The 26,953-nt window shown below is 42.1% G+C and overlaps 1 protein-coding gene across 2 annotated transcripts in view; it reads right to left on the bottom strand.

Moving 5' to 3' along the window:
• TMEM255A (transmembrane protein 255A) overlaps window positions 1-24,203 on the bottom strand; it is a 45,712-nt gene extending 21,509 nt beyond the window's left edge. The window contains exons 1-6 of one of the 2 annotated variants that reach the window (XM_016122128.2): window positions 24,008-24,203; window positions 17,434-17,576; window positions 9,006-9,068; window positions 6,800-6,889; window positions 1,651-1,719; window positions 156-227 (exon numbers count right to left, since the gene is read on the bottom strand). In XM_016122128.2, the coding sequence (XP_015977614.1) occupies window positions 156-227; window positions 1,651-1,719; window positions 6,800-6,889; window positions 9,006-9,068; window positions 17,434-17,576; window positions 24,008-24,065 (495 nt within the window). In that variant the 5' untranslated portion in view covers window positions 24,066-24,203. The remainder of the gene's footprint in view (window positions 1-155; window positions 228-1,650; window positions 1,720-6,799; window positions 6,890-9,005; window positions 9,069-17,433; window positions 17,577-24,007) is intronic. The other variant, XM_016122134.2, reaches the window with a different exon arrangement.
• Between the last annotated feature and the right edge of the window lie 2,750 nt (window positions 24,204-26,953).

The raw sequence follows: 26,953 nt of genomic DNA on the forward strand, positions 1-26,953 counted from the left end.
AAAGGTGGAGAGGAGGAAGGACAGATGGAAGGATAGATAGGAAAACATGGATGGCAGAAAATGAGGATACAAAAGTAAGGGAAATCAGAATATAAGGGATCAGATGGGAAGGAAGACAGAAGGGACATCACATGCACTCTGAAGTACAATGGTACCTCTCTAGCTGCCTGGGTAAGGTTCCTCATAACCCTCGCGGAAGGAGAATTTTTGGTTGAGGAACTTATGACCTTATACAGGAAAAATATGGTTAGGGGGACCAGGGTTACAAGTGAATCCATTGAAGTCATTATTAATATTTTTACAGTCACTAAGTTAACACAAGAAAGTGACCATGATGAAATCAAAAGAAAAGCAATGACTATTTATGCATCTTGAGTTGGCAAAATTTTAAAGATTAATTTCCATTTACCATCTTCCGTTGGTAAAAAATTTCCAGGCTCTCTCCCCATATGTATGCAATGAAGCACTCATAAACTTGTTTTGCTGTGTTATAGAGAATATTTGTGGTAAACACAATTTTTTTTCCTATAGTGGGTCCTTCACCTAATGCTCACTACATTTCTGATAAGCATACACATTTCTACTCCTCCCTTCTAACCCGAGGATAGTTAGCAAAACGGTAAATTTGTGATTGGGATTAGAAAAAGGAGGCAAGTGAACGGCAGCCATAAAAAAAAGCATTTGTCCTGGTGCTTTTAGAGCAGGGTCATCATTTTGCCTAACTCCAAGGGCACCATTCACGTAGTGTTTTACGTAGAATGACTTCCCCTAAAGTTAAACAATGCAGTGGCCATTTTCTAACCACTTGCCTCTCTTTTTTCCCAATCACAAATTTACAATTTTTATAACTATTCTCGGGTGGAGGAGGGGGCTGACTTTCAATTTGTGGTTAACAGGGAATTAAATTGCCAAGGTTTGTAGTTTCCTATAAAAGTGATCTCCAGGACTATTGTGTACTGAAATGTGAGCTCTCCAAAAATGACCTGGAGCCATACTTCGCCTTACTGCCCACCACCTCTTGTTCTGTGTGAACCATGTGGAAGACAAGGAGAGCTGTGTGAGGCAAGAGAGAGTCTCATGTGACCACTCAAGCATTATCAGACTGGTCTATTGGGGGTGTCATGAGAGGAGCCAGGTCCACAGTCTAGGACTCTCCAGAGGCTCCATGTGGACCAGGCCTCTGAATCACTGTCATTTGGATTCTTGACCTCTCCTGTGTATGGAACTCAGGCTCTTTCCTTAGTTCAATCCTACTACCTTTGTGGGGCTCCTGCTTTCTTCCAGCTTGGGTACCTGAACCATAGACAAATGAACCATCATCCACAGAGATGGGGAAGGACCCTGCCCTATGGCTTCTTTACTCTCATCTGTCCCTCCTGGGATCAAAGCCACACACTGAGAGAGAGGCTGCCTGCTGGGGTCAGAGGGGCAGCCTGTGGCTACAGAACAAAGTATATCTGATTAGGCCTGATAAGGCTCCAAGCTATGACCATGGCCTCATTAGCACTGTGCTTTGATCCACCAAGCAAATCAATTACAAATACCTAGCAGCAAGCCTTAGACCCCTGGAAAGGAGTAGAAGAAATAAGGTTTTAGGCAGAACAGGAGACTTTCCCAAAAGGTTGGACATGCAGCCTCATTCTGGCTTACCTCCTCAGCTTCCTTCTGGGATGTCTTGGGGACATAGTGGCACCGGTTAGCATAGAGTGGTTTCAGATCCTGGAAATGAAAACACCAAACCAAATGGATTTTGACTTTGGAAAATAAAGCAGCAAGTGCTCTGATTGGTAATAAAAGATTTGCACGTGCGCATGCACGCGCACACGTGCGCGCGTGCGCGCACACACACACACACGCACGCACGCACGCACACCAGAACAGGTAGTGGGTTGGGTTAATTTCTGAAACTGCTCATCTAGGAAGGTTGAGAATATGAGGATCAGATAAAAATGTTTTAATAACTGCTTTCCATTGGACCATTTAGCTAATGAAAAATTAGGAAATTGATTGAGGAATAGGTTTCTGGAAATTTCCTCTCTGGTTTTCTTTTATTTCTAGTCTTTGTTTTCTTGCAGTGTCCCTAGGGAACAAGATTCAAAACTCCAGGTTATTGCAACATCACACTCTCAAACAAGGGGAGCCCAGCTCCAACAATGAGGTCTCATTATCACCTGGGGACAGGACCAGGGCTAGCTGACATGTACTCCTTGCTGTCATGGTCACAGCTTTTCCAGAAGGAAGAGCTCTGGAAGCAAGCCCCAGGGGGATGGACAGCTACTGAGATTTTAATTCACTGAATTATGAGCCATTTCCATTCAGTTACATAGATTATATGAAGACAATGAACTCCAAAAATACTGCTAAAGCCCAGAAAACTAACTTGGGGCTCAAGGACAGTTGATTGATTGACCTCACTGGCATGGCCAGCTTCCTGGTGAGGGAGCTCTCAGTCACAATGTGGAGGTGGGATTGGGGTGGGGTGGAGGATTGGGGTGAGGTAGGGTTGCAGGAGGGTTGGTATAGAACAGACAGACATAATCAAGTGCTGCCTGGAAGCTTGCAGGAGGGGATGTTGTTCACTTTCAGAGTGACACTAAATATTCCCTAAGTAGTAGGAGTCTTTGTCCCGAAGCAGGTTAGGATAGGACAAACAGTTTATGCAGAGTGGCCTTAGGGGTGGTTTTGCCAAAGCACCCTGGCAGAGGTAATTTACCAATTGCTCCTTGCCCTGCCTCCACTATTCTCACCATTTCCAATAATCCTGGTGGCTGCTTTTAACCACACATGTTATTTAACATCCTCTGTTCCTAGCACCTAAGTGCCTCCTGGCTCCTAGCTTAAGCTGTCTTCTACATGTACCTAGGACTTTCTATCAGCTACTTCTACGTGAACTCCCTGGCTGCTCAGTATTCTAAAAGCACATTGCCCTATTGGCTTAGCCTAGAGTCAGGCTGGAAAGGAATGTGGGTTCTCATGTTCACACCCCGCAGGGTTTATTTTCCATGTTTGGGTGACAGCAGAAGTCATTATTATCCTGTAGAAGGGAAGGCGTGATGTTGGTCACAGCCTTCCTGATCTCCTAGTTCTGCAAAAAGCATTCAGCCACCAACTTCCCTAAATGAAAACAGACATGTGTGATGGTTGCCCATTTGCTGCTTCTGGCTGCTATTCTGTATTGAGACCCCAAAGGAGTAAGAAACCCACACAATTGGGAAGCATGTAAAGGTCAGTCAGCCAGGGCTCAGCAACCTTTTGAATCTGAAGTACCACTAACTCTGGAGTGAGGGGATGGAAATGGAAATTGCTTTACAGGTAAGTGTCTACTTTGTGCCAGGCCCTTTTAGGGCATGTTCACATCCATAATTTCATATCATTCTCATACTTACCCTGAGAGGAAGGTCACTATTATATCCATTTGGAGGAGGAGAAACTGTGACACAAGAAAGCTGAGTAGCTTTCTGATCGATTTAATGGATATATTAGAAGGAAGGAAAGGGAAGGAAATAGGAGATGAGAGAGAGAAGGAATAAGGCACTTAGAAGGGTGTGTAAGAAGGTAGATTTTGAAAGGAAGCTCCTATGCTTGCAAGTCAAAGGACAGGGCAAGATGACATTAAAGGGCTTCAAAAACAGGAAAAGCTGGCTCTAACCTACCCAAGCAGTGCTAGATCCAAATGTGTCTTTCATTTAAACTGGCCAGTAGATATCACCATAGATTAATAAAGCCTCCTTCCTCAAAACTCTCTGGGTTTCCGTAAGGACTGGCAGGTGTCTTAGGACAAGTACAGTGGAAGTGGAAATGTTTTCTTAAAGATTCTTCCAGCCTTAACTCAAACCCCTGAATCAAATGATCTACTGCAGGCTGCTAACTGCAAGAGGTACAGAGAGTCTGGAGTCAGATGCAGGTAGGGGTCAAATTATACATATAATTTGGCTTTTTTCCCCATTGCCTTTGACTGAGGCCAGTGATCATAAACATTAAGAGTTTCAGGGAAATGTAAATCGAACCCACAATCAGATACCACTTCATACCTACTAGGATAAATTAAAAAGTCAGATAATAAGAAGAGTTGGTAAGGATGTGGAGAAATTGGAAGACTCATACACTTCTAGTAGGAGTGTAAAATGGCACAGCTGCTTTGAAAAACTGTCTTGTAGTTCCTCTAAATGTTAAACATAGTTACCACATGACCCAACAATTCCACTCCTAGAAATATAGCTAAGGAAAATAAAAACATATGTCTACACAGAAACTTGTACACAAATGTTTATAGAAGCATTATTTATAATAGCCAAAAGGTAGAAACAATCCAAATTTCCATCAGCTGGTGAATGGAGAAACAAAATGTGGTATATCCATACAGTGGAATATTATTAGGCCATAAAAATGAAGCACTGATATATATATATATATATATATATATATATATATATATATTATAACATGGATGAACCTTGAAAATATTATACTAAGTGAAAGAAGGTCGCAAAAGACCACATATTATATGATTCCATTCATATGAGATGTTACCTAATATAGGGAAATCTATAGATAAAGGAGGTAGATTAGTGGTTGTCTAGGACTAAGGGAAATAAGGGAATGCAGAGGTGATAGCTCAAAGGTATGAGGTTTCTTTTGAAGATGATGAAAATCTTCTACACTTTATAATCTTTGATATTTTTCACATAACTGTAAAGATATAATAGTGACTGAATTGTATACTTTAAATGGATGAATTATATGGAATATGAGCTATATCTCAATAAAGCTATTAAAAAAATCAGGAGTAAGAGAAAGAGAAATGAAGGAAGCCATTTTAGCTCATGATGTCATCAAAATCTAATGCAAGCTTTTTGGCCACAAGGCCTATGTTGCCATGGAGACTGCTTCAGAGTGGATGCTGCTTGTCAAATGGGAATAATAATGCTTGCCCTACATACTTCACAGGATTGCTGTGGATCTCAAATGAGATAATAGATGTGAAGGCGCACTGAAAAGCTAAATGCACTACATGAAAACAAGGCATTATCGTTATCAAGATGGCTCCTGTTGAATATAAAATAGCATGAATACTATAATTGACTGCAGCCATGCTACGAAAATAGGTATATACTTGGAGCGTAATATGCGAAAGTGATAAGAATTGCTACGTTACGGTGGTAGGAATGTGGACATTACAAGTTCCTGATGTGTCATTTACCTTTTTAAGAAGAAAAAGATGAAAAACAAGATGGCTGCTCTCAGCTAAAATCAGAAGGGAAGGATCAAAGGGCCTGAAAGAACATTGGGCAAAAGCCCTCCCTCCCTCACCCCCTTTTCTTCCTCTGCCAGAAATTATCTCTTGAGATGCCATTTCAGAGACTGCTCGGGTGGCAGCACTGACCATATGAGTTCTAATCTTGGCAAAGGAGGGACTGATTCTTCTGTCCAGGAGGAGGGGTCCAAGAACAAGTTGGAATTGAATAATAATGTTGCAAATCATCTTTTCCTAGATCTGACTATATGCATGACATTTTTAGCCAATGACTGTAATGGAATAAAATGTCATTGCTCCACAGAAGATTTTGATAATACAATTTTGTTGCAATTCAATTGTTTTAGAAAACAAAACAATTTCTAACTACTTTGTGAGATGTTTTCATTTTCAATGTTGGTTCAGTTGAAATCAAATAAGTATTTGAGTTTGTTGTGGGAGCTCAGTAAGTTGATATGGCTTGTTTTTGGTTTTGGTTTGTGGGACAGATCGGAGCTACATTATGACTTCCCTGGCACTTAGGCATTTCTGCCTTTGTGGACCCCTTCCTCCATTAAAAAATATTAAAAATTATATTTTATTTATTTTAGTTATATCTTAGGATTGTATTGGCATATGTATTTATATTATATGTGAAGTTTTTCTTTTGACGTAAAAGTTCATTGTTTTTCTTCTGCTTTGAAAAGAAATGATATTTTTATGGGACCCTGAAAGCACTGTAGGTCATAGGCACTGTGATTATTGTACCTAATGGAGAAGTTGGCTCTAAGCCAGATGCTTGGGATAGTATGAAATGGAAAGTGCTGAAAAACGGGTGAGGGCTTCTGTAGAAAGCCACATGAGAATAGCCTGAATCACAGGAGTACCCAGAGAAGGAGCACAGATTTGAGTTTCAGGTAAAATGGCCTTTCTTGAGGCACAAGTTCTCCAGAGTAGGAAGTATTTGGCACCTTAACTCCAGGACTGGGCTCTGAGTGGAGGCTTCTAGTTCTGGGGCTTTCCCCAGACCCGAATCACATTTCTACTCTCCAACTACTGTTGTAGAAACAGCAAAGTTCAGGCATCTGAGAAAAGGTGACACTGTCCTCATGATCTGTTCCTGTGGCTGTTGAAGGGGAGAGAGGCCAGCTATTGAAAAATTCAAGTCTCTCAGGAAGTCCTGTGGCTTCCTACTCCTTTTTCCCTACCTCTTCACTCCCAGCATCAGTTCCAAGCCATTCCCCTGGCTCTACTGCCGTTGTCTTTGCCCTTCCAAATCTCATCCACATGTAAAAATGTCTAGCTCCAGTCCCACAACAACTGGGAAGCCTGTCTTGACCTCTGGAGCCCAAGATAAATCACTTTAGCACTTAGAATCTATGTCTTCAGCTGAGATCCAGTTCTCTAGATGCCTGTGTGTCCACTGGTGTCCTCATCTTGACTGTCAGTAATCCTGTTTTCTCCCTCTACTGTTCCTCTCATGGCACTTAGCACACATCCAGCACACACTCAGTGAGGCCTTGCTGTATTGCATACTTACTTTAACCCAGGACTAAAAATACTCACAATATGTCTGGCAGCAAAGACCCCATCAACTATGGCACAACAAAAGGCCGCAATAACACCAAAGCTGATAAAGACAATAGAAGCCACCAGCTGTGGAGGGAACAAAACAAAAGTGTTTGTTAGCCTTCCACTCTTGCTACTTCTGGAGACTAGGTGATTCCTAAGAGACTGCCAGCTAAAGCAGAACTCTGGCTTGACACCCCATGAGGATGCTTTTTGCAGTCATGCAAGTCAAGTGAGAGCTGGGGATGGTGGAGGCAGAGAAGGGGCCACTAAAGCACTTTTTACATTTTCAAGACAAGCTAAGAAGTTCACTCTGTGAGTCTATGAACACCAAATGAAGTGGAGGCTTGCTGGTATTCAGCATGCTGTCCATGACAGAATATGACTGCATGACTCTTCCGTTCTCAGACTCAGAAATATGTTAGACTTTTAATGTCATGTAGTCCAAATCCCTAATTTATTTATTGTGGAACTGGAGGCTCAGAGAAAGGAAGCAGTGTGTGTGCCCAGGGTCTCCATCTAATCCACAGAAGAGACTGGTGCCCACCAACTCCCAGTCCAATGTTCTTCCCAACCCCTCACAGTGGGCACTGATAAAGACAGGGATTCTGAGGCCCCACACAACCCTACACAACCTTCTGCATCATTGAAGAAAAAGAGAACATTCAACTTACTAAGACTTAAATGTCAAAGGTATTTTATAAGAGTTGAAGTCTATGAAACTGATCAACTCTGTATGATGCATGTGAAAAATTCCAAGTAAGGAAAACGCTTACTTGAACCAGATTGCCCTATTCTCTGATCATGTTAGATAACAGAAATGTTCCTAATTTGTCTTCTATTATGAGGGTGATACTACAATTCAATGTGAAGGTAAGTATTTCAAGGTGTTTCCAAGGGACAGGAATAGGTGTTGCCTGAGCCCACCATCTGCTTGTGTTGACCCTCAGAACTAGATGGAAAATCGGTTTTTATTTCTTGAGATGTGTGGGGAGGGGGAAGAAGGGGAAATATCATGTCACTAAGCAGCTCTCTAGGGAGAAGGAGGAACCAAAGTCAAGGCCACCTTAAGGTGTCGACGGGCTAGGAGGAAATACTTATCTCCTTTGGGAGTTATTCCGGAAACCTCTCGCCATAAATTTCACTTCACAGCACTACAGAGTATTGGTAAATAATGGATGAAACTGGCATTATTAACTATGTTATTATCAGCTCTACAATTAAAACTCCCCTTTTATTTTGAATAATTTAAGCCCAAAGTGCAAACACAACTGGGGGTGGGGCAGAGTCCAGGTGAAATGGAAGAAGAGAACTATTAGAACTCCCCTGAGGGTGATTCCCAACATTGCTGGGAGAAAACATATGGTTAGAATTCTCTGTCCCTGGAGCTATTACATAATCTGATTAAACTAGCTGTTAAATAGACCCTATTATCAAAGTCAGGATGCCACAGAGACTTGTACTGGGGGAGCCTAATCAGTCCACCATCTGACCACTCATCAGACATCTTGATTTACAAGCCTATAAAACTGCAATATACTTGCAATTTTGTCTGTATCTTCTTCTGCCCTCTAGGAAGCCTTCTCAGACTGAACCAGGAAAATACACCAGCTTGCCCTTGTGGGGCCCCCATTAGGACATAGAACGTTCTAAGTTTTACTTCCTGTTATATGCTCATCCTTCCTTTCAAACTTACGACATACCTACCTTTGAACTATGGGCAACGAAAATACGTTAGGTTGACTTCATGATATTATTTTGTCTTCTCTGTGCCCCATGTATATTTGTTCTCTTAATCAAAGTTCTCTAGATTGTAATCTCAAAATGTGGGAACTCTCTGTGGAAACTTCCTCCAAAGATTATGCATCAGAGAGGAAGATGTGAGAGCCATCAATAATCTGGCGCTCTGGCAATGGAAATCACAGAAGCAAAGGCATTCTAGGCTAGGACGGAAACCTGACTAGATAAGCTGGGGGCATTCCTTTGGGAGTGAGGAGGACAGTAAAGGGAAAAATCCATAATATTCTATATCTATGAAGCTAGGGAGCATCAGACAAGATGAGAACAAGTCGCATACCACAGGGTCACTGGAAAACAAGTTTCCTGGAAGATTAGAGAAAAAGGCAAAGTAGCATTTTCTGGTCCCATTTGGGTAGCCTTAAGAAATGCGTTACTTTAAGATTCTATAGCAATGAAAACTTACCATCTGCCGTTTATTCTCAACAAGGTTGGATCCGATGATTCCAAGGAATGATCCAAAGCCGAGCTGCAAAGTAACATGGCACATCTAGCACATGGGGAGATGGTCAGCCTGACCACACAATCATTCAGCTCTTGAGTATGATTCAGGATAATGGAAAGTAACTAGGGTATAGATGCTAAAGCCATGTGCAGTTATTACTTACACAAATACAGTATGTGCAATAAAAGTATTTCTCCCACCATTTGCCATTTTCCCTTGCAGATACAAATCACACCTAAAAAGAAATGCATGTGCCCAAAAACTAAAAGTCAAAGTCAACCATGGCTTTCCAGAGCCTGCTTATTTCAACGTCAATATCCATTACTTAGCATGTGACTGGGGAAGCACATGTTATGTCCTGATCTTTAGCCTTTTTTTAAGTGACCTTCCACTCTGATGCATGGGTTATAAAATAAAGGTTTGGAATAGCAATTTTTTGGTGCATCTGGCACACTAATAAAACCCAGGAACTACTTTAGAAATCAGCAAACGCCTTAACCTAGACTTAAAAACAAAGAACTATTTTTTGAAAGCCTGTATTTGTGGTTGACCCACCGCAATTTATGTTAGCACTTATTCACCTATTCTTCCATCTCTGCTTCATTTATGGACAGAAAGCATTCATTAAAGGGAGAAGAGAAATGGCAGAGTAAATCCCTGAGTAACAATTTCTCTAAGTGGCTAAGATGATGGCTCGGTGTAGCAGATCCCACTTTCCTCTCAGTTCTGCCATTAGTGCATTGAATCTGCCAGTATCAGCTGAAACTATCACTAAATGATGGCTGTTGATGTGGATGAAAATGAAAGAAGTAAAAAGTGGTGAGAATGGACCAGTAAATCTTAACACAAGTTCAGCAATGTAGTTACATATCTCTTTAGCCTCACTAATGGTCTGGGTTTCCATCTGCAGCCTTACCTTGGCTCACACAGGTATCTATTTCAGTCTGAGGCTCAAAGCTTACACCAGGGCTTGGAAATAGAATGGACCCGCAGGCTGGGCAGGAGCTTGGTGGGGCAGTGTAGGGGAATTGGGTGGTTGTCTCAGAAACCCAAGAATTAAAGAGAATAAAATGAAGGAATGAGTACAAATTTCCAAGGACTCCTTCTGAAGGGCCACTCAGCCAATAATTCCTCTTAGGAAATAGAAGTTGAAGTGCATAATGGTATACAGATCCCATGCCATCCAAGACTCTACCGAGAACATCCTCACTCAGCCATTAAACTATATCTGTCTCCTACCTGGTCTTGTTAAAGGCAATTAAAATGTGTTGTCAGAAAGTATACTGATTAAAACCTGGTTATAAGCCCAGCCTCGCTTCTAATCCCAGCTCTCCCACTTATGTGTGTGCAATCTTGAACAAACTGATTGACCTCTCTAAGCCTCAGTTTTATTATGTGGAAAACAAGGACTACAGTAGTGGCTGGTATAGGGCTTTCGGAAGGATTAGCCAGGATGATACATTCAAAGAATTTTGCACAATGCCTGGCACACGGTAAGTACTCAGTAAGTATTAATTACTCTTCTAGTGATTATTTTACTATTTTTAAAGACATTTAACTTTCAAGCAGCTCTAACCTGATTTGAGCTGGAAAATCCTATCATTATTTGCTCTGTTTCATAAGAGAGTTTTGTATTCTATCTTATCTTTCCTTCCAATATGCCCCACAGCTTTTATTTTTTAGGAAGAATTTCATGAATAGTCTGTGCTATGTATGGCACTCTGGCCACTTGTGGAGATTGAAAGTTGGAGGCAGCTTCTTACATGGAAAATAAATCATTTTACTGAGTTCATCAATTTCCACAGATATTCACTGAATGACTCCTGAATGCTAACGGCAGTCTTTGCCTTAAGAAGGAAACAGACACTGGCTATTTCTGCACTCTCAGATGGCTCTCTAATAGCAGTGACCAGAAGAGGTGGGCTGAAGCCTCATGAAATTGACTGGAAAGACAAGGTACTCTGGGACTAAAAATCCTAGGCCAGCCAGTTATCATCCAGTCCCCACCCACTTTCCTTCTATAATATTCTATTTTACTCCAACTCACTCAGTTTTCTAACATTCACTGAGTACTTTTGTCAGATAAATAAGAATACATGGCTCCTGCCTTCAAGGAACTCATAGTCTAGTGAAAGAGAGATAGACTGTAGTTTAAGAACCACAGGCGAGGTATAAACAAAGTGCTGTAGGAGCAGAGAATAAGTCATTTTGTATGATATCCTTGGCTCTGCTACTTACAAACTGTGTGACCCTGCGTTAGTCCCTTAATCACTTTGTGCTTTGGTTTCCTCATCTAAAAAATGGAGTTCATAATGGATTAAATGAGATAAGGTATAGGTATACCTCAGAGATATTGTGGATTCAGTTTCAGACTACAGCAATAATGCAAGTATCGCAGTAAAGCAAGTCGTAATCTATTTGCTAGTGGAGGGTCTTGTCTTTAGTTTGTAAAAAAATGCAACGTCTGTTAAGCACAATAAAGCAAAGTGCAATAAAATGAGATATGCTTGTATGTAGTGTGACTTGCATAAAGTAAGCTGTTAAATACACGGTAGCTCTAAGATTTCACAAAGGAGGAAACATTTTAACATGAGCTTAAAAGATAGATAGAGTTCATCAGTCAGGAAACTAATATCTATTGAGTCATAGCTGGAAGAATTCACTCGCCTGGATAACAGATTGATGAACTCACCAGAGTCTCTAAAACCACCTTACATTTGAAAAGCATTTTAAGTTAGGGAAGCTCTTGCCATCTTTTTTGGTCATAGTAATGTTATAGAATTTGATGGAGTGCATGTCATTCCCATTTGACAGATAAGAAAATGGAGATCTAGAGAATTGTAAGGACTACTCCCCTCTTACAGCAAGTTACTGGCAGGGACAGTACTAGCCCTCAGGTCCTCTGACTAACAGCCAGGGTGCTTTCAACCATACTTTGCTGTATTTGTGGTTAATGTTAGTGAAACACCTTCATAGCTTCCCCCTAGGGAAGAAGTTCTCTGTAGGGATGCAGTGAGAAGTCCTATTTGAGGAAGAGCTGAGGGATTGAAAGTAAAGAAGAAAAAATCAACAGAATTTCCTGAAAAATTGGGCAGCTGCTTCTCATCAACTTCTCTCCTGAGGTCTCAGAAAGGTAATTTTTGTAGTCACCCCCTCGAGAACTGCATGGAATCATGGAACATTCAGACTTTTGGACCTCCATTTTGATTCCCTATTACATGAACAAATAACCAGTTTGCTTTATTTTGGCTGTCCTTCACTTGCAGAAGAAAAAAGACAAATCATGACAAATCAAAATTAGAGTCAAGGGTTCTTTTGGGGTTGGGCCCTATGATCTATGTTTATCTCTATCCACTGCACCAGACATGCAGTACTGAGGCACAGAAGGATTAATCATTCAATGAATATCAATTGGACACCTACTCTGTGGCAGGCACTATGCTAGCCTAAACCTATGATTTGGAGGCCAGGATGTAGAGTGGGGTATGATACCAGGACCAATCAGAGTCAGCCTCAGGAGCTATAATTTAGGTAAACTGGTCCACAATCTCTTTACATAATCCTGAAATCCACAAAGCTCTTAAAACCAAAAGGGGTTATTTTTTTCTTGGTAACAAACTTAGTGGCAAAACCAGACCTTAAACTGATGTAAGCATTTTGTTTTAATTATCTTTATCTGCCTAGTGTAAAAATTCAGTTTATTATAGATAAATGAAGGTGATTTATTATTCGGTATTTATCAAGACCCCACTGAGATATTAGATAATATATGATATATGTACTATATTATCTTTCTAAAATAAAAAAGTATAAATTCTCAAAACACATCTGGTTTAGACAAGGGATCGTGGACCTGTATAAACAAAGCTAAATTAGATTATAGCTCAACATCCCACAAAGCAGAATGTGAGAATTTTCTAGGAACCATTAGTAGGAGGAATCTGTGGTAGGGAGTTCAAAGAGATTGTAGACACAACCATGGACCACAGTAGTCGAAAGTGTCCCAGCTGTGTCTTTAAGTTGGGATAAGACAGAACATTTGGATAAAGAAAGTGAGAGAACAGAGAGAATGATCCAGGCCAGGGGAACACTGAGAATGACAGCATCAAGGCAGAAAAGCCCAAGTCATGTTCAGGATACTATGAATTGACAGTTTGGGCAAAAGAGAGGTAATGGGAGACCAGGCCCACGGTATCTTCAGAGAACTTTGAATGACAACAGTAAAGAAACAATAGGGACCCAATGAAGGTTAGAACCTTCTGGCATTAAATGTCTTATCTAGCAAATCAAGATTCAAGTCTTTTCTTTGGAATGTAATTACTGAAGCAAGAACTTAATTTTAGAAACATTTTCAACAAGAGGTAAACAAAATTTCTGCCCAATTCACGATAAACCACCAAATCCCTCTGTCCAGAGCTCCTTAACTTTCCTGAGCATTCAAGTTAGTCAAAGCTTAGTTGGATTTATTAAAAGAATCTTTACCTGTGAAGTCACACTGGCCAAAAGATTTCTAGGACAATTGTTTTGAATTATACCTGTTGTCTCTGTTAATTTTCAGTTAACTCTGGTATAATGGATATAAATATTACCAGACATAAAATAACTCAAGTATCATTATTATCGGACATAAAATAACTCTGATATAATTTTCAGTTAGCTGACCCCAACAATCCCCAGGGGAATGGCTCAGAAACTCTTGGTTTCTTTTCAGAAAGAAAACCCAGGCTGGTGTGGGCCCTATCAGTGCAACAGCTGGGGCGAGAGTTCAAGAATAAAAGGCTTTCCACATTGATCAGGTGGCCAACTCCAACGTGTGAGTTGCTTGAGAAACACTTTTAGAGGCTTCCCTTTCCTGGATTTAAAGTTAGAAAGTTATACAGGAACAGGCTTTCTCCCCGGCCCTTCTCAGCTTCATATAACAACCGAGGCTCTTGTTTTTTTAGGCCTCCAGAGTAGAAAGCTCACTGGAACTCTTCTGGAATGGAATATGTCTTGAATATTTGAGGACAGTAAAATGCCTAGATCATTCTTTGTGAGTTTTAATTTTTTTAAAAATTATACTGTTCAGACTGTACAGATGAGCATATCTTTAAAGATGAATGTATGCATGTGTGCCTTAGGGTGATGATGCCACATTATAACTCAGGTAGAGTAGCTAACGCCCTATGATAATGCACCTCACTATATAAGGGCACCTCTTTTGGCAAAATAAAGATGCCCAGAGAAGTTTCAAACGACTTAGAATTATGCAAATACAATTATATTTTAAAATGCCTGGGATCTCAATATTTAAATGAATTGTATGGTAAGTCTTTTTTTAAATATAATAACTGCTTCCTAGTTTGTCTCTTTTGAAATTTAACTTCTCATATATTGTTAACACATTTAATCGGAGTCCAAAACAGCAGAGTTCCAAATAACCTGAATTTTTTTCACAGTTCTGTACAATGGAATTTTATGCTTAAAGTGACCAATTTAATAGTGTGGAATCTTAAAATGCCACATTATACTCATTCTGGTTTTATAGCTAAGCATACTTTGTGTTTTAGTTCTCTAGGTGGTTGCTGGTCCATCTGAATTAGACTCCCTGAGTGTTGATTAAAATGCAGACTCAGCATGTCTTACTTTTTCTATTAAATGTTAGCTCAGAGAAAGAAAAATAAGGTTCTTGGGTCCCATCTACTGACTCAGGATCTCTGGGGGTAGAGAGTGGAGTTCTGTATTTTTTACAGGACCAGGTTCACCAGGTCATTATGCACACCAAGTTGGGGAAACCTCTGACTTCGAGTTTATATACTACCTCTCTAATGACCAAACTATTCGATTAATGAAAGTGCCCAATTCCCAGACAAATTTTGATTCTCAGGTGTTTACTGTTTCAGAGGCATGAGTTGTTATTGTATTTGTTACTACACAATCTGACCTATAAACTCAAATGGCTTTTTCTGCTTTTCAGTCTGTAATATTCCTGCTTTACTTTCTATAATTAAAACCCATTTTAAAGAAACAATCTACAGGAACTACAAGAGCAAATTTTTAAAGGTTAAATGATGAGGCACACTGCCTGTTAGAGATGGCTCTCCTATTAACATTTCCAGGTTAGCTCTTAGTTCAAAGCACACACACAGACATATGCCCCTACTGCTTCAACTTGAAATGCTAGCTGAACATCAGGTACCCAATAACAATAACTATGCACTTTCCTTCCTTTGTTAGTATTTCAACCTAGTCACCCACAGTCAGATATTCTACAGAGAAGGTTCATGGCCACTGATCATAAATAGGTGTTTCTATTCTTAAGTGACATGGACAATATCTTCCTTTCACCTACAGAGAATCTGAGTTTTGGTTTGAGCATTGTTAGCTCATCAGTCAGAAATATTTCACTAAATGCAGCTACCTAAAGCACACAAAGTCACACAGACCCTATATATTGCTTTTCCAAGCCACCAAAATGCAATCTTACCTCCCTTTCCTCTCCACCCCCTTGCTTGTGTTTAAAAATAAAATTCAATTCTGCTGATGACTGGTTTTCTTGCCTCACCACAGGAAGTAGACCAGGTGAGTTCTCAAATCATATGTTGAACAGAGGGCACCAAACAGTGTCTGTGGGACACCTGCCCTCGCCTGGCGGGAGCCCTACTGGCCTAAGAGCTGTGAGGGAACTTCCTCAGGCAGCCTTAAGATCATGAGAGTACAGCTCAAGTCGGGTCTCAGCTTTGGTAGGGCTATTGAGAAGGCCGACTGTGGAATCAGTGGCCTAGGCAACAGGCATCAGTCTAGATCACTCACAGCACTGGCTTGTCAAAGGCATCCATCTTTAATCCCTTTCCCTCTCTTTGCTTCTCTTTCTCATCCTCACCTCTCAAATAAAAAAAATAAAAAGAAAAAGGAACAAAACAATGACAAATGCATCTGACCTCTTTGCTATCCTAAGATATTTTTTTACATGAACAATCCTAAAATGTCTTCCTGCTCTTTAACAGCTTCAATTGAGAAGTCATTTAATTGATATTAAAAATATGATCCAAACTCTAGAGTTAGGTTTTTGGGTTCAACAGCAGTGTGTGTAGATCTAAATGAGGTTTTGTTTCTGTTTTTTTCTTTTCCCCCAGCTTTCTTGAGGTATAATTGACAAATAAAATTGTATATATTCAAAATGTACAATGTGCTGATTTGATATAAAATGAGTTTTGTATGTAAAATGTTCAGTGGTTTCCAAAATGGAGTGCAAATATCCTGGGGGTGGGTCAAACAATCCAATGAAGTATGGAAAGAAACTATTTGAACCCTTGTTTCCTATTATTGTTAATCTAAAATGATAAAAAAAAAGGACTTTATCATTACAAATATCCAATAAACAGACTGTCACTGGTGTCTTTTGGTATGAATGTCAGATGACAAAGTGAGCTCTCCTGAAGGAGGGCAAGTTCTAAGCAGCAAAGGGTTGATGGTGGGGCATTTGACATGTGCTTGGATTATCTTACCTAATTTTAACTAAACTAGTCCCAACAAAATAGACAAGTAGTTTGGAAAGACTCCTGCTGAGAAACCACGAATTAAAAATGACCCTAATAATGTAAGCACAAGCTAGCTACTGGAAAATGGCAGGGTTGACACTTCTAGCTCTCAGGGTGAGCTTTTTGTAAGCCATGTAGTGAGATCAAAAACAATGATGTCAATGACTATCTAATCATATCTGATAGTCAGCCAAAAATATTCAAAATTATCTAATGGGCTATTTGAAATAACGATTTATAGCCACTTTCTTTAATGATAGACCTCATGTGAAGTGCATATCAGTCTTTGAAATTTAATTTGTATGAAGATATTAAAAATTATTGTTTATTTCATTTTATCTATTTTTAAATTTCCATTTGTGTATGTTTTATGAAAATGTACTAATTTATAAGTGAATTAATATACATATTTTAGGAGTAAATATCCTATGTATTTTTCTTGATAGGAATGCAGGATCACTTTGAAGATTAGTGCTGTTGGTCACAGAGTGTCAAACTGCCAGGGTCCTCAGATTTCAGGTAAGATTAGGAGACTACTCTTATACATAAGAAAGCAGATGCACAGAGAGGGTAGGACCTTAGCCTAAGGTTAACACTGCTAGTTAGTAACATCTTCTAGACCAGAAAACGGAGATCCTAAAGTGTGAAACAATTTGCTCAGGATCACACTCCTAGTTAGGGATGAAGATTCTTACTTCAGTGCTCTTCTTAATGGGTCCAGTTGCATCTCTATATAAATATAGAGATATATAAGGAAGGAAAATGGAGCAAACACTAGAAACTCAAACAAAATTGAAAACCATCAGAATAGAACCTGAAAGTCTATAGCCAGCAAGCTCCTGAGACCCAACTATGCCTTTTATACTTACAATAACTCCAGGGTAATAACCTCCAACAGTCACATTCTGGGTCCTGGTGGTTGCAGCAAGGCCCACCGTGAGAATTAACACAGACACAATAAGCAAAGTCACCGTAACATAGATGGAGTTTCGTTTCCTCCGATTGAAGGCCCCTGAAAGTACATAGAAAAACTGAAATTGATCATTTCTGCTGGAGAAGAGTTGGACTTAAAAAATAACTAAGAAGGTTTTCCTTTCCTACTCCAATTGGTAACTGGGGTTCTTTCCCGGGGAGTGGAATTTTGGGGAAGGAAAAGAGCTTTAGTTTTACTTTTTCTTTTTGAAGTGCCACATTTACAGTAAAAAAATATATTTCCAGTTTGAAAATAAACAACAGAAGATATCTTACCAGTTACACAAAATCGAAACAAAACAAATGTTTTGCTTTCGGCACTATATAAAAGATGTGTCATACCCACTTAGAGTGTTCTTTTTCAGGCTAAATTATAAGGCATGTGATAAATGAGAAGTGTACATGTGGAAGTATTAAGTGAAAATATTTTAAACCCAATGTGCAACTAAGGTTTTTTTTTTCATAAGTTGGAGATATGAAATTTTATTTTCAGTGTAAATATCAGAACCAAGCTAGAAACTGGGATTTTTTTTCACTTATTTCTGACATTTGCCACCTCATGTATAAATTTTAAAATAGTATGTTAGCAAGATTTGTTGCATAATGAATGCACGTAATAAAATAAGCATTTGGAGGTCATTAGTCCATAAAAATATGTATCAGGGGAGGTAGATGGGGAGGATTATAACTTACACACATTTAAGCTATGTGAAGGTGTCATAAATATAAATGATGAGAAACCTGTCCTCCTACTCTGTGATTATCAGACATGATAGCACAAGCCAATATATTTTTTTCAAAAACAGGCTTATTAAGTCAGATAAAAAAATGGTATCTAGACTTGCTTTTCAATTTAATTTTTAAAAAAGGAATCAAGCACTGCTCCACACCCTGCATGCATTTCTCTGGCCTGGGGAGTGGGACTCTCAAGAGGAAATACCAGGGACGAGTTACCCTATGAGAATCCAGTTCCCTAGTTGAGAGCATAAAGCATTGGGGAGCCTTCTGATGGGTTCGCCCACCTAGTGGCTTGACTGTCATTTATGGGCCTAAAGAGGCCACTGGGGTCTGTTAATAGGACCCTGTCATTCGGGGAGTCTTCACTGCAGCCTCAAGAAGCAGCTGTCATTGAAGCCAACCAGACTGCACCACTGGGAGGGAGGGGAGAGGGGATAAAGGAAAGGGAAAGGAGAGAGGAGGGAGAAAACCAGTGGGACCCAGGAGGCTTGGTTGTGGTGAAAGGGTGGGGCTGTAGGTGACCTTGCAGACCCCAGCAGATATCCCCTCCTAATAGGAAAATAAAGCCTCCCTAGGTCCAGTGCTGTCCCTCCAAGGCTCCAAGGAGGTGGGAGGGGCTGGCGGTCTTCCCTGACGTCAGCTTCAAAAATGAGGGATGTGACTCATCAGGGTCATTTCTAATAGAATGCTAGTCTAAGACTATTTTACACTGAAATGTAAAAGTGGTGTGAGTGTTTATAGGCCCCCACGTACTAAAGTGCCATATTGCACCCTGGGAAGAGAGGGAAGGAGGGTTGGGAAATGAGGCTAGCCTCCAGTTAGGCCTCAGTCCAGCCTCCATGGGAAAACAGAAAAGGACCACTACAGACACCTGTGACATCGGGTCCTTTTGTATGAGAGGGCTATTTGGGATGCAAATGGCCAGCTGACAGATAGTAAACAGGATGAGTGAGCCTGGGAGAAGCGGACTGCAAGCGGTGGGCAGGATTTATTTCTTCTGTTTACCTGAAGTTAGTTATCCCACCTCTTGATTTCTTGGGGCCCTAAATGAGTCTCTAAACCAGGGTTCCTAAGTCCATTTGATGATGGACACTTCTCAGTGAATCTTCGAGTTAGTTCTACAGACCAGTTCTAATCTAAACTTACCAACATCACCTCCCATTCTCGTCTGCCTTTCTCCTTTGCTGCTCATACCCTTTCTGTCACAAAGTGGCAAACAAAAGCGAGGGAACATCTGGATGCACCAAGGGCATCTTTGTGACACATGAAAGTGTTTTAATACCTCACACAAAAAAAACATGTAATCTTAGAGATTAAATTGGGGGACTGTGTGTTTGTGTGCATAGTCTTTTAATTTTTTTGTATCACTTGCCTGCTTCTTCTCCACTAACTGGCTTTTGATTCTATTTACAGCTCTTGGGTCTCCTTTTCAAATATCACTCTAACTCTTAAAAGCACAGGAGCCAGGTCAGAAAAGTGACTCAGCAAACCACATGGTGTTATTCGAACATCTATTTTTTTTTCCTGCTTTAGAACTTGTCAGTTGAGAAACCCAGGCAAAGACCCTACAGCTCCACCAGGACCTTGCCTCTAGACAGGATTCACTTTGAGTAAAATTCCTAAGACAAGTCTCCCATTACTAGGTTGAATATTTACTCTCTGTCCTCTCACACCCTCCCTCAAGTCATCCCTTATTTTATACTATAAGGAACATACTTGTGTAAAATGAAATTCTTTCTAGTCGCACTTGGGGGTGAGCCATTTTAAGGCCTGCTGGAGTGAGTTCCTTTGAAAAGTGAAGAATCACCTTTCTATTTATCTTTAGTGTCAATTTGACTTAAAAGACACATCTACTGAGAGCAAGACACACCTGTTCTCTCAAGGTGTGGCTGGGGCTCCTAAAATACAGTTTATTGTGTCTGCTTAGAACATTTTCCTGGTGTTTTATTTATTATTTTTTAAGGAAAAGGTAGAGCCCTATGTTTATTAGAGTGCATTGTGGGCCTGCCTTAGATGTTCCAGTAAACAAAGGAACATCTGATTCCAATTTGTTTAGTAAATCGACATATCAAAAAAACTTAGACACCATGAGATACTTAAAGCAGTGGGTACTTGAAAACTGCCTATCATAGTGTATATGTAGCAAGAAGCAGTCAATACTTGTTGAATAATAAAGGGGCAACGTCTCAGAATTGCTTCCCTTTTAATCGAAAAGGCTCTGTGCGTGCGTGTGTGTGTGTGTGTGTGTGTGTGTGTGTGTGTTTGTGTTCTGAGAGTGAACTGTGTGAATAAATATGGGCTACATTCATAGAATTGTTTTTTTTTAAATAGGGTACATGAGGGCTCCCCAGAACTAAAAACCTTCTGGCCAACTAGTGCCACAACCCAAACGTTGCTCACTAGCCTGTCTACTTGGTGCTAAGAATGTATCTGTTTCAACAACAACAACCACTCCTATAAACAACAGCAATGGGAGAGTCTGAAATCCAGTCATTGGCATTGCCTGCCCCCTTTCGCCCCCAGTAGCCTCCCCGCAGAACTACTGCAGCCCTCTCTCTCTGCAGTGCTCCACCTCCACCCTAGATTCGTGAGGACCAGGATACTCAGCTCTAGAAGCACCCAATTATTTGCTGTCTCCACCCTTCCAAATAAAGTCAATTTCTCCCTCCTCTGGGTTTCCCCTCTGGCCAGAGCCCCTCACTCTCCTTGCACTGCAGTCTTGAATCTCAATCCCTGCATTCCTCTGAAACCTGCTCAAAACTCCCCTTTCAAGAAGTTTTCTTGACCAAACTCACTCTAATCACTCATCATTTCATGTCCCTTCTTCTTAGGCACATTACTTAATAAGTATATTAAATATAATTGTAATTGTGGGTCTAGTCTACAACCCTTCTGATGTCCACCAGTTTCAGGATTATGTATCTGACAGGAGCCAAAGTGTGGGTTGCCAGAAGGTAGGACGATTGTCTCTGCTCACTTGTTTTACCTCATACATATTCTTCACTACCTCCTTGATTATAGGGTGTGTACTCTGAGTGCAGCGAGGATGAAGGCCCAGCATCCTGTCCTATGCACCGTGTTGTTGATGATTGACTAATTCTAGGGGCCGATCTTCTGAACTGGTTAGAATTTGCTTACCAGAGTCAGCTTTGCCACACGGGGAGGATTCCAGGAAGTCCCAGCCTTGAGCATCCGTGGAAACCTGTGGCTGCCCACGCAAGAGCCTCAAGGCTCTGCCAATCTCCCAAACATTTCCTTAAAGGTACTGAAATCCATCCGGCAATTCTTAGTTCTTTAACCGGAGACACCCAAGGCCACCGGTGAATTACAAATGTGTTATTTGGGAGGGAAGGAGTGCCCTGATATTGTAGAGGAGCCTTAGCGCCTGGGGGTGGTGTTGCCAAAAGGGAGAAGGGGGTGATGTGAGGGGATGAAGGAGCGCTGGAGTCAAATTACTATCTTTCTATTGCCAAATGCCTGCTCCACTGCAAGCCTTGGACAAACAGCTCATCCCCAGGCTGCCAGTAAGTGTAGGCACCTTGGTGCAGTATATCTGTTTTAAATTTTATTGTTTTGGCTGCCATCATGTCTTGCCTTTAGAGGGAATCCACTCAGAAATGCTGCCCTCCCCCCTTCAATTTCCCCATGCAAGGAAGCGCGGTGTTGCCAGAGGTAAGTGGGAGTAGCTCCCAAGTAGCCTAAACGCTGGTGCAGGCCTGGGCTGTGAGGGACCAACGCCAGGGAACTCCGTGCACACTCAACCGTCCAAAGTGCGGAAACCCAGGGTTACCACTCTACTCAGAAATTTGCTCGTGCCCTGGGTCTGCAGACTTTCCAAAGCCGGATGAGTGGAAAGGGATCTATTATTCTTTTCCCACAGCGTCTGGACGAAGCCCACACAGCTTCTTGTTGCCCAGACCTTCGGGAAACACAAGACTGGCCTAGGGCCCTTGCGAGCCCAAGAAAGAATTATCTTCATCTTGTTCCCCAACCCACAGAGCAATGTGCCAAGTCGCAATGTTTTAGGCCCTGAGCCACTAACCTGCCCACTCCCCGTAGGCAGATGACCCGGCGCAGGGGGCCAGATTTGCTGGTGGTTGTGGTGGTTGCCGGCAGGGCACTCTTCCCTACCAGCCTTCCCGTGCAGCAGTTTAGCATCTGCAAGCCAGGGCAGCTTTGGCGCCACGGCTGGCCAAGGTAAGAAGTGCACTGCGTGTGTGTGTGAGGGAGAGAGAGCTGTGGGGAATCTGGTACTGCTGGGTTCTAGAATCGGACCTAAGTCTTTGACCTCATTTGTACCACACTGCAAATAACTACGCCCTTAGAAATAAAACAGAGCAAATTCTTATACTGAAATGTGCAAAACCATTAAAAATAAGATTGTTACCACCATCTAACAGGCTACACTTTCTGTTCCTCCCCCTCCGCCGCCCCCGTTAAACGAATTTTGTTTAGACTGAGTTTTTCGCCAACTGGCAGTAGGAAGCTCACAGAGGGAATTGCGACCCTCTCCCAGCTCTCTCCCCTCGAGACGTTCTTGCAAATTCTTCATAGAAAACCTGAACAGACTGGATGGCAAGAATTCAGGACAGAGGGATTTTGCAGAATATAAAGTATGTTGAAAAGAGAGAATTCGATTTGGTTAAAGTGTATCCGAGGCGAATTTTAAGATTAGGTGGGATCATGGTTTGACAATCTCTTCCCACTCTCCTGGCATCCAAATTAATTTTTCTGCCTAGTGAAATCATAGGGCTTGGGAAGGTGCCTAACAGCTGAGAGGTACTGGGTTTGTGTTTTGTTTGTTACTATCAGAACGCAGCTTTGAGGAGCAGCCAGGTTGGTGCCTGGAGGTAGCTGTACCCAGTTTTGATGAGGAAAGGTGCTGAACCAAATCAGGCTACTGGGTTCCCCCATCCTCCATTCCACCCAAAGAGGGAAAGCACTACTTCTGAAGATGCGCAAGCTCACGCTCACTCTTTCTTGCTCTCTCACTCGTCTGCCCCCTTCCTTTTCACACTCAGGCACATTACATTCCGTGCTTTTGGAGCAGAATAGGAATCAAATTCAAGGAATGTTGATCCTACCGCTGCAGACCGCAGGGCTGGGCTGTCTTGAATGATTCTTCAGGAATTCTCCTCCCGCCAGTCCCCTTCCTTTTTTCTCCCACCCGCCCATCTCTCATGGTTGCTCGCCACCACCACCACCCCCACCCCACGCGCGCGCGCGTACACACACACACACACACACACACACACACACACACACACCAGCCCCGCCAACCCCACTGCAGCTCTGAATTTCAGGGCAGCTCCGACAGAGTTGGGAGAGGGCGAGGGCCCTGCTTCTTTTAATTATCATTAGTCGTGAGCTCTTAGAAGTGACAGGGACTTCTCAAAGAGGGAGTGTCTAATGGAAAGAGAAGGTTCAGGTTGCAGGGAAGTGTTTTGATCCCTAGACAGCTGGGATTTACCACCGGCTGCAAGTCTGTTGACGCACGCACACAAACACGTACACACCCGCACTCCGGGTAGGGAGACTCCAACGCACGCTTGGCACTCCAATCTCGACGCGTCGCCCCCGCCCCCGCCTGGCCGCTCTCTTGGGACCCTGGTCCACCACCCAGACTCTGGGGCTCGCAGATCCCCCTTCTTAGTCCCGCTTCCCTCTCCCGGCTCAGGGCGCTCGCATTCACCCCTTGCTGCTGCCGCCCCTGGGAAAAGCGTCTAGACTTACCCATAGAATCGGGCAGGGACATGTCGCTGGACCGCTGCTGAGTCAGGGACTGATGCATGGTGAAAGCTTCCCTGTTGCCCCGGACACAGAAGCTGCTTCACTCACCCCAGGCTCAGGGCGCCGCGTAGAGCATCTTACTCCGTGGCTGCAGCTCCAGGTCCCTCCTAGAGCTGAGAGAGATTGCCTGTGATTGCGAAGTGCAGCCCAAGTGCTGCCCCCCCCCCACTCCCTCCCTCCTCTTTTGCCAGTCTCTGCCCTGGGAGGCAGCAGCATTGGCTGTCCGAGCAGCCGCGTGCGCTTGCGCAAGATCCCCCACCCACCGCCCCCGGCACCCCCATCCTAGTTATACACCTCCCATCTTCCAAAGCCGTTTTATCCCCTTGGGGCCAGGGCTGCGCAGAGAAAGAGGGGGAGGCTACAGCCTAGGACCAACCGACCTTCTCTATAGTTTGGAGAGAGGGTCTTGGGCAAGAATCCTGTTCTAGGGTTTGTAATTGGGGAAGGGGTAGAGTCAGAGGTTCCGAGCTGAGAAGCGCGCGCGCGCGCGCACACACACACACACACACACACACACACACACACACACATACACACACACTTATTTGTGCGGGTTTGGTCTTAGTGCATCCAGAATGACATAATGGAGCTGGAGATGATCCAGAGAAGGGCTACTCTATAATCAAGGGGATGGGGGAGGGTGGAGGGAGCTGCCATATGAAGATGTTAAACAAACGCGGACTGTTTTCTAAAGAGTCTTCATCTTTTCTAAGATGAAGACTGGAAAGGGATGTGAGCAGAGTGTATAAAATTATGCAGAGATGGAGAGAGGGTACACAGCCTCATTCACCAAATCCGAGAATTCTAGAACCAACAGTCCCCTAATAGCTACAAGGAGATTCAATTCAAACAAATATGAGTCTGCATCAGCACTCCAGTTTGTGCTTTTGTTCAGGGTGCTTTTATGTCAAATATCTCATTTTCTCATCTTAGCAGCCATGCAAGGCAGTAAGAGGAGGTATTAAGAATTCCATTTTACAGACGAAGAACTTGAGTCTCAGAAGGGATGAAAATTTTCTGGCTAGTAAGTGGCAGAGGTGGGATTTGAATGTAGATCTGTTGGATTCCCAGGTCAGCGATCTTCCTGCTATGGCAGCTGTAAAGAAATATTACTCTATATACCATATTGAAAACCTAAGGAATTCATTAGTCCCAAGAGGTACAACAGGATGAAAACACAAGTAGCTCCTGAAAGAGTGAAAAGTTATGGCTGACAGACCCACTGGAGATTGCTAAGGAAAACTGGGGATAAAGTGAGAATCTCCTTGATCCTGGAGGACAGCCAAGTCCTTCCCCAACCCTTCCTTTTGGACCCCATTAGGATATTGGGCTGGAAGCACTATGTTATTGGCCCAGAGTGTGGTTCTGATGTCCCAAAATAGCAGCGGAATGGGATGAGACCTCTTTGGGGTACCCTGACATCTGCCTCATAGTCAAGGGAGGTAGAAGGTGAAGGAGATAACAATGGGTTCCAGCTACTTCTGGAAACTCAGTCCTGTGGGACTGGGTTCCAACTACTTCTGGAAACTCAGTCCTGTGGGACTGGCATCCAAGGGGATTGACTTGTTTGAAGGGATCCATCTGTCCCGGTGAGAGCTCTCAGGTTACACTTGTCAGGTCTCCTTCCAACAGCCTCTCCATGATAACTGCTGCAACCCTCTCTCCATGTCCCCATCCTGAAACTCGCCTCAGAATCAAGTATAAAACTTTTCTGAGAATTGATGGGATGAAGAAGAGTACTTGACTTTCCCCAGCTCTGGTTTGCTAATCTACTGTGAGGCTTTGTTTCCTCATGCAGGAAATGGAACCAAAGGCCCTTGCTCTTCCCTATCTTCCAAAGGAAGAAAAGATGTTTCCTGAAGGTTAAAAAGGAAGTCTTTTATAAAGAACTTGGGCACATCCCAGGGGCCAGGCTGAATGCTGTGTCAGGTATTATTAGCATTCCTACACTATAGACGTGGTTTAGAAATCTGTGATAATTGTCCTAGATAGAAACAAGATGCCCAGTGTTGTAGAGGTATATGTTTTAGGCATGCATGGCTTATGTGTCAGTCTTCATGAACTCCACAAAGGCAGAGAGAAATTCCATATTTAGACTCTTGCCATGTTTGTCTTAATCCTGTTTACTTTCCTCTTCCTCCCCAACTCAAAATATCTCACATATTTAATGTGAAGACCTCTGGCAATCAGCACTGATTTCTCAGGAGTGCTCCATAATTAACTGATTTTGTTTCCGTGGAAGTAGCCTCGAAGAAAAGAATGTTTTATACAGGCTGGAAAAGACTGTTTTATACCTACTTTAGAAATTTTTGTCTTCCCTATAACAACCATATAGCTAGAGATCCCTAAAGAAGCCACATAGAAATTTGTTACCATGCTGGTTTCAAAGGACAAATGAGGGCTCTTCACTTTAGAGAGAAGCACATTACTCATCAATTGACACAGAATGTATATGTAATTTGATCTTTATAATCGAAGCCATAAAACAGTGAGGTGCCCTTAGTGAGAGTGAACCTTGCTTTATGCAACATGTGTGTTCCTGAATCCTACATGAACATTAAATACTATTTTAGAAAGTACTAGAGGAGCTGGCTATTTAAAAGAACTGCATATTGTATATTTCCTTTAGACTATCTCTTAAGGTACCTTATGGGACTTGGAACACAGCAGCCTCTCAGTCAAGTTAAAAATGACTTTGAGACCAGTAGCAGTGACAATAGCAGCAGCTGTGGTAGCTCAGAGTAGTAGCAGTCTTCTCCCCAGAGATAGCATGCTTGTTTGGACAGAGGAGCCAAGATAGGGGAGGGACAAGAATGGAAACTTGGCAAAAAAAATCACATTTCAACCAAGCCTGGCATGAAGATCCGTCTTCCTCCAAAAGAAGGTTTA

This window comes from Rousettus aegyptiacus, unplaced genomic scaffold (assembly GCF_014176215.1).
Source record: "Rousettus aegyptiacus isolate mRouAeg1 unplaced genomic scaffold, mRouAeg1.p scaffold_m13_p_9, whole genome shotgun sequence".
Classification (NCBI taxonomy): domain Eukaryota; kingdom Metazoa; phylum Chordata; class Mammalia; order Chiroptera; family Pteropodidae; genus Rousettus; species Rousettus aegyptiacus.